At 43.0% G+C, this 7,938-nt stretch overlaps 1 protein-coding gene across 5 annotated transcripts in view; it reads right to left on the minus strand.

Moving 5' to 3' along the window:
- Positions 1-7,938, minus strand: part of SULF2 (sulfatase 2) — a 201,816-nt gene that overhangs the window by 7,324 nt on the left and 186,554 nt on the right. For all 5 annotated transcript variants that reach the window (XM_006016705.2, XM_025191739.1, XM_025191744.1 and 2 more), the window contains 4 exons: positions 6,104-6,163; positions 5,405-5,574; positions 2,145-2,287; positions 1,209-1,332 (listed from right to left, as the gene is read on the minus strand). In XM_006016705.2, the coding sequence (XP_006016767.1) occupies positions 1,209-1,332; positions 2,145-2,287; positions 5,405-5,574; positions 6,104-6,163 (497 nt within the window). The remainder of the gene's footprint in view (positions 1-1,208; positions 1,333-2,144; positions 2,288-5,404; positions 5,575-6,103; positions 6,164-7,938) is intronic.

The following is a 7,938-nucleotide window of genomic DNA, read 5'->3' on the forward strand; positions in this document are numbered from 1 at the left end:
CCCCAGTAGGAGCCAGAAGGGGAAGGTGCCAGGTAGCATGAAGGACAACAGACAAGATGGCAGCTGCCCCCTAGTCCTTCCTCTACCTGCTGGGGCCTCTCCACCAATCAGCTTTGAGGGGTAGTGGCACAAAGGGCCGTCTACAATCAAGCCACCCCAAGTCCCTCCCCCTGGGCCTTTCTGGCTATTCTGTCTCTCTTGAATTACAGAATGGTTAAGGGAAATCTGATTACAGGTTTATAGAAATTTTCCTGATTAAAAGGTAACACATCTACCCAGAGAACTTTATTAGACCAACTAAAAAGTTGGAAAAATTGTTTCTTGCAAGCTGGTATGATCTGACAACAGGTGACAGGCTTGCTGCCTGAGGATAACACTTAATGAAATCTCTAAAGTTGATTAAAGAAAAGCACAAGGTTTTTCTGTTTTTAATTCTCTTACATAAATTCCTGTCTCCAAACTCAATATTTATTTTTTCTTGTATGATCTTTCTTGTGCAATACACCTTACTCATCAGTGGCCACAGTGATTTTTCAGAGCAATTGACAATTATTTGCAGGCATTTCATTTCCACAGAAATGACAGACCTTGTATTTCATTTCTTTTACGTAACTTTTGGGCAGAACAAACACTGGAATTGCTGGCAGGGCGCTCTTCTCCAACTAAACAGTAAGATCTGGTCAAGGTGCTAATTTAGACTGGGATTTTTTCCAGCAGAGGATTCTGGGGAGTAAAAGCCAGCCTGCTCCCCCAGGATCAGCAGTCAGAGTGGAAGAGGGCCAGAGATTGTGATAGTCGCACTGATTATTTTAAACCAGCAAAAAAGAACTCTACAAAGGAGGTTTTAGCAGTTCAAAGCATAACTGCATTTTCAACTTCTCCAAGTTGTACTCTTCTGCTGTTTGTTCAGTTTCTTCTCCCCAAACTCCCCTCCCACCTCTACTTTCCTAGCGTTCTAAGCAGCAAAGTAGTAGACTTACATTTTTGTACAATATTGAGAAATGGGCGATTCTTCAAATGGACAAGTAGAAATTTTGCGTGGTGATACATTTGCTTGTGAACTTTGAACAGTTCTCAAATAACAAGACACTATTTTTGAGCTACTTGTACTTATCAAAAATCCATTACACTTTTTGTAAGATTTACATTAGTAAATTAGAAACCGCTTTCCCTTTGGGATTTTGAGTTTAAGTAGAAGGGGTCCTTACCCAGGTCCATATTCCTAGTTCTTGGGTTGCACTGTTTATACCCTCTGCAGCTTCTTAGCTCCATGAGTTGGATATGCAGTTGGTTAAGAACATCTCTATCTAGTGTGTTCACTGCATTAATCAGCTGGGAATGAATAAAAGATTAATTGTTAGGACAGTGGGAGCCAACCTTTTTTGCAGGTGTGCCACAAGTTAAATCCCACATCTTCTGCAAGTGGCACTTTGATCCCCTTCCCCTGCCTGCTGTGTTGCTCTAGTTTTTGCTTCTTGTCCTTTCTGCCATGTACCACACAGGCTGCCTGTGCCACTTGTACCTTATGTGCTATAGGTTGGCCACCCCTGGTTTAGGAGATCTGAGGAACATCATTATTAAAGGAAGCAAGATCGGAGAAATCTGTGTACATCTATGAACTAGGCCACAAATGTAACCTGTTGGATTTTTTTGCATCAAATTTAGCTACATTAGCAACCATAGGGTAGATATGCTGTATCAGTCCAAGTTGTACTTTACATTGACATAATTCACATGGAATTTGCTCATCTCCTCTGCAGTCATACCTATATTAAATAGCGAAGAGATGCTCTGACCCAGGGTAAAGTGCCTGGGTGTGAGTTATGGTTAGACTAATGTAGCGTAGAGGTTTGCATCAATGTGGAATGAAGGCCCCTGTAATAAGATCAAACCATTAATTCCTATAGGTGAGCTATGGCCAGGGATCAAGTGACAGAGCCATCATCCACAGACTGCCTGCTTTTCTGCAAGTTAGTAGCTCTTAATGAGGTCAATATATTCCATCATCATGTTAGTTTATACCAGGTGTCCTCTTTCAATGTATATTGGCAATTTATTTAGCATTGAAACATAAGATAATTTCCTCATGCAGAAGAAAATAATGGGCATGTTTTTGGTGTTTCCAGTTCTGTTCCCTAACATACCTGATATGGGTCAGTGTTGAGATCAAAATACTCCAGGAAACCAGTAGCAAATTCACAAAACAGGAAGTTGTGCGTCTCATTGATTGTCCTCATACACCAGTATGTGTTGTTGTTGGCACTGGTACAGGCACAGAAAGGACCCACTGCAAATGAAAGGTTTAAGATACTTAAAGACATAACAATGAATTATAGGCCTAGCAATAGCCAGTTGCACTATCTTGCTAGAACTTCAGTAAAAGTACTATATAGTTGCTCATGAAGGACCATTAGATACTTTTAACAGTGGCTTACTTGGACTTCCTTGGAATTTGCTGCACTTCTTTGGTTGAGGTTAGTAATCCAAGTTTGAATTTGAAGGGCTTCCCTAAAATAGGCCTCAAGTTGCCTGCTAAAAACAGTGTAAAGACCATGGATTCTACTAAGATTGGTGCACACAGAACTCAAACCATGCCTCTGACTGTCCCCCACCTGCTCAGTTGCACAACATTTAATTGCGTCTGGCCACTGATGCCACTTTGGAGAAGAAACATTGAATGTGATTAAAGGAAGAGGTAGACACTCTCATTTTGCACAAACCAAAATGACTCCAGTGCAGAAGGAGACTTTCCAGAGACCTTGGCTTTACAGGACCTGGATGACTCAAAGGAATAGACTGTCTGTCAAACCAGAGCGACACCCAAGTGTTATCAGTTTAAATTCTATAGCACTAATCTGAGAATGATCAAGGGGCATGTTATCTGCCACAGTCAGAGGAATATAGTCCAAATTACCACAAGTAATTCAGAAAGGGCCCAGATTATTGACACGTGCACAGGTCAGGAAATTGGGAAAGAGGGGTAGGGGTGAGGGGGAGGAGTCCTAGCCCCGCGGTGGACTCGCAAGGAATCGTCAGCAGGGAGATCTAAGAGCACCATGGAAGTCCTCCAGGCAAGCTACTGAGTATCCAGGGTAGAACTGGAGGTCAGTGGACTGAGCTGGCCAAGGACATAGCTCAGGAGATCTTCCTGAAGCAGGGTGGCACAGCATTGAGGCCACCTAATAATACCTTATGTCCATCCAGAATTGAAAGGCAGGAAATACAGAATTATAGCACGTGCTAATATGACCTTAGCTCTGCCCTCTGAACAATGACTGTTACAAGCTTATTGGAGCAGAGTGCCCTGTGCAGACTCTGCCACATGACTACTGCAAGACGGAAGTCATTGGCTTCTCTTTGCTTATGGCAAGCTTGAGTCTCAGTGAGCTGTACCAACATCTGCTCTAGAATACTTTACGTACTCAACAGAAACACCAGTACACCTGCAAAGTATGCAATTGCTTTGCCCTGTTTACAATGTTTACAATATATACCACCTTTACATGTAGGATGCCATTTAACACAACATCTTCACTTAATAAATCCCTTGGCTACATTTCAGTGACAGTCCTTCTGGGAAGATGTCTGCTGTGCCCTGCTGTATCCTGGAGAACTCATTGCTGCAATGAGGCACACCAGGCTCTCAACTTACACTGCTACCAAATGAAAGAAGTGCACTACTCAAAGAAGAAAGAAGCAGGGGAAAGGGACTCGGGCACCTCTTCTCCAAGCAACTCATAACTCAATGATGGCTGTGCCAACTCTCCATGCTGACCGCTCTACTACTCGATACAACTAATGCCCAATGGTGGACACATCTGCAGTACATGGAGATAATTTTTAAGAGCTAGTGTCAGCTCCAGAGGCAGTTATGGTATCACTGACCACCAGACATTATTAGAAGAACCAAAGATGCTATCAGGCAACTGAACTCAGTGTTAAAGTGTTTTGCCAGTGAATGGATACTTTATCTTGCAGGGCATGAACACAGCCTGATGAATAATACCTACCATGCCAGTCCCTGGGTGAGCAGTTTCTCTAATTTTCCCCATCCTGGGAAAATAGCTTATATTATATCCCTGCCTTTTCCCACTAACAGGAAAAGTCTGCCTTGGCATAACCGACTTGGGTCAGAGGGATGGACCAGACGACCTCTTGTGATCCCTTCTAGACTGATTTTAAGCCTTCTTATAACCCATCTACCTTATTCCACACCCAATTCTTAAATGTATATGTACAAAAAAATTAAAGTGGAATTACATCAAGGGTAGGCTAACCTATATTAGCACTGATCAAGCTAGCGTGGGTAACCACAGCAGAGAAGACATGGCAGCATGCACTAGCAGCCTTTTATGTCCCTAGTGGGCCTGCACTTCAGCTGCTAATCCAGGCTGAAGACCATGTTACTGTATCTTCACTGCCACAGTTACCCAGGCTTGCTAGATCAAAGGTAGCATGAATTTGCCTTCCCGTCCTACTATCTCACCTCCGATTTACCCTAACAGTTACTTGCCATACAGGGCACCATGTTCTCCAGTGCACATCCCCTTCACCCCCTGGTGAATCACAGCTGAAGGTGTTGTCTTTAGTCTTACATAGTGTAGCAGAGATATCATATTTAACACGGTGGCTGCCTGCCTATGGCACTGCAGGTAAAGCACAAGTCACCTTGAGCTTTGGTCAGTTTAGCAGCAATCTCTCCTCCTCACATTTGCATAAGCATAAACTTGGTAAAATCAGAGGGTCTCCCTAGTTATGCCTCACTGAAATCATTACCCGATAGTCTCTACATTTAACTAGTGGCACCAGTCACCCTCTGAAAACAGCCAGGCTTGATTTGAGCAACTCAGCTTCTCACCAATAGTATAGCTTAATGCACGAGGCAGTCAAAACCAAGCAAAATCCTTCCATTAGCAGCCACAGACCTGCTCTTTTGTGCGCCATGGTCCCAGAGCTCACTAAAGCCTAGAAAAGCAAGCCCCCAGATGACAGGCTGGCATCTGCCCAGTTTCCTAAGGGTTAGGCATGCCGCTCTAATGTAAGCACTTCATCAGCTTAGTAGGTCAAATGTTATTACAGAGCCAGTGGCTTCCCTGCATGTCTTAGAGCAGACCTGAGTGCTAAGCTAGAAAGGTCTTTGTAGGAAAAATGCCTGTTACATTTAATCATCACAAGCAGAGACTGCAAATAATGTAACCCCCTTTTCAACAGCCCCAACTCAGAAAGTGCTCCTGGGGTACTGGTAATAGCCACAGTAAACACACTGCTGTGTGTTATGAAGAAACTCTTGTCACCTTCGTCAGCGGACTGCGTGTTATTAAACTGTCTTCTCTAGGACTAATGCTAAGGACAAGAGCACAGGACACTGCCCTCCTGGTCGCGGTGCAGTTGATGTGGTCCTTACATGTCCACAAGGGAGCCGTCTGCCAATGCTGATTGTCATGGGTGAAGCAGGTCAGGCCAGGCATGCTGCACGTGTCGTTGTTCTTGATCCTTTTCAGCAGTTTGCGCAGCTTCTTCTTTCGCCTCTGCTCTCTCAGCAGCCACAGCCTGTCCTTCTCCTGCAGGGCTTTCCTGTGGCACAGACAAGGACAGTTGGGATAATCTGCCCAGGGAAACTGGTGTGCTGACAAAATGAAGGCTTGGATTTGCTCATAAAATGACTGGCTTTCTTCAGAAGCTAGAAGAAAAACTGCTTCCTGTTTTAAAGAAACAGCCTTCCACATAAAAGGCCCTGCCAAGATGACGTTATACAATTACAGCCCTTTCCTGTTCGGAACAAATGGCAATCCTTGCCATAACTCAAATGAGCTATGTAGGTTCCCTCACTCCCTTTTACAAAGAGGAAATGGAGATGGAGAAATTACTCGACTTGCCTAAAGTCTCAGCTGGAGCCCTAGGACTTCTCAAACCTGAGACTAGAGTGCAGAATGTACTGACTCCCACTCTCTTCACAGCTGCTCCTCCTCTAGATCCAGATTTTTTTTAAATGTAGGAATGATGTGGTATTATTGCTTCTTATTTTTTTAACCAGCATGTCTGCACCAAAGTTTAACCTGGTACCACCTTGCAGTTCTTCATCAAAAAGCAGGTTCACACTTACTTGAAAGGATGGAGACTAGACCCTTTGTGCCTCAGTTTGCCTTTGTGTTTGGAATGGTAACTGGGGGAAAAAAAAACAACACACATTTACAATCAGCAACAAGATGAAGATTATTTTTGTTTATACAGCACTTGCAGACTGGATTCAGATAGAACGTGATCTGCTCTACAAAACAATGTCTCCTCTGAATTATTCACTTAAAATGTGTGATTAAGTAATTTGCAAGTGTAGACACCCAAGTGAAAAGAATCATACATGTCTAAGCTCTTCTCAGCCTCTTGACCAAGCCTTTCATAATCATAGGAAGATAGTGTTATCTAGTGGTAACTGTGGTGTACTGCAAGGTTCAGCCACAGCTTTAATTTCAGTGGGTACCATTTCAACATTAGTTATTGTATGCATACAAAAGCCAAACTTGTACATATGGCAGATAAAACTACTAGATTTATTATGTAGTAATTTAGTTCTTAGCACTTAATGTTTAGTACTTTCCATAAATTGTGTTGCATACATGCTCTGTAGATGTCTCTTGTATTGCTGTTGGTGAGAAATGTCTCGAGAACCAATACATGGTATTATTGCAAGAATGTGCTGGCGTGTTTCAGTATCTAACATATTCTGAAGAGTTATGTCCTAAGCAGGCTACTGACCAGTTTGTGCTGAGGTTTAAACAGGTCCCCTTGACTCTTTAGGTCTCACGTTAGAGACTCCTGCTGATGTTATAAAAGTTAAGGCTATTCAGATTTGGAGGGACATGCTTACAGTTCTTCTAGATACAGTTTGCAAAATTAAACCAAGCAACCAACCAGGCATCCCGCCCAGCCCAAACAAGAAAAGCTCAATTAATTAAACCACTCTGTGGCTAATGTTGCTTCTTGCTGTAGCAACCACACAACCCTGGAAGAGCACCGCAGTGGTGTCAAACTCACCTGGCCCCACAGGCTGGATGAATGGCGTGGGGCTGGTCCAGGCCAACAATTCCCCACCTACATGCCTGAGCTAGCGCACATGGCACCTGCCAACCTGAGCAGGCACCACGTGTGGCACAGGCCAGAACCAGCCCCAGTGAGCATCATGGGCAATGCAGCCCAGGACCCAGCTACAGTGGCACCTGGCACCACTAAGTGCCATGGGCAGCACATGTTCCTGGCACTGAGAGAAGCTGATCCAGTGTAGCATGTAGGTCAACAGGGCAGTATTGAGGGATGCATCATGGGACTCTGTGGGTTGTATGTTTGACACCTCTGGAGTACTGCAATTTAATCTATATAGTCCACCAGACTAAATTCAGACAGCTCCTGCAGGCTCTGACATTCTCTTCAAAAGGCAAAAAGAAAATAAAGCAATGAACTTATCTAAAGAAATGTTAAAATAACTGCTTGTGAATATCATAGGGGTAATAAGTTTTACATAACACGGCAGTAGGATTTTCAGATAGCCAGCATGTATACATGTGGTATGTACCTAATTTATTAATCAGTAAATACAACCATATTTACAATTCTACAAACACCTCTCGCATTTGTAACTTTAACCCTGAGTAATCTCATTAACTTCTAAAGCAGGGGTGGACAATTATTTCAGCTCAAAAGCCACTTAATGAGTTTTGGTGTGATGTCTAGGGCCACACACATAAAATCTTTCCCAAGATATCATTTTAACAACTTGTAGATAAAAAACAAATCATATACTAAAATTCGAACATCTACTATAACGTATTTTAATTTAAAAAATAATTTTTGTCCTGATTTATGTCTTTTTTGAGTAGTATATATAGAGACAATTGCCCAGTAGCTCAAAACAAAGTCGTACTCTTGTATATTGTGTGCAGGGGG

Source organism: Alligator sinensis, unplaced genomic scaffold, assembly GCF_000455745.1.
Source record: "Alligator sinensis unplaced genomic scaffold, ASM45574v1 scaffold76_1, whole genome shotgun sequence".
In the NCBI taxonomy this organism is placed as follows: Eukaryota; Metazoa; Chordata; order Crocodylia; family Alligatoridae; genus Alligator; species Alligator sinensis.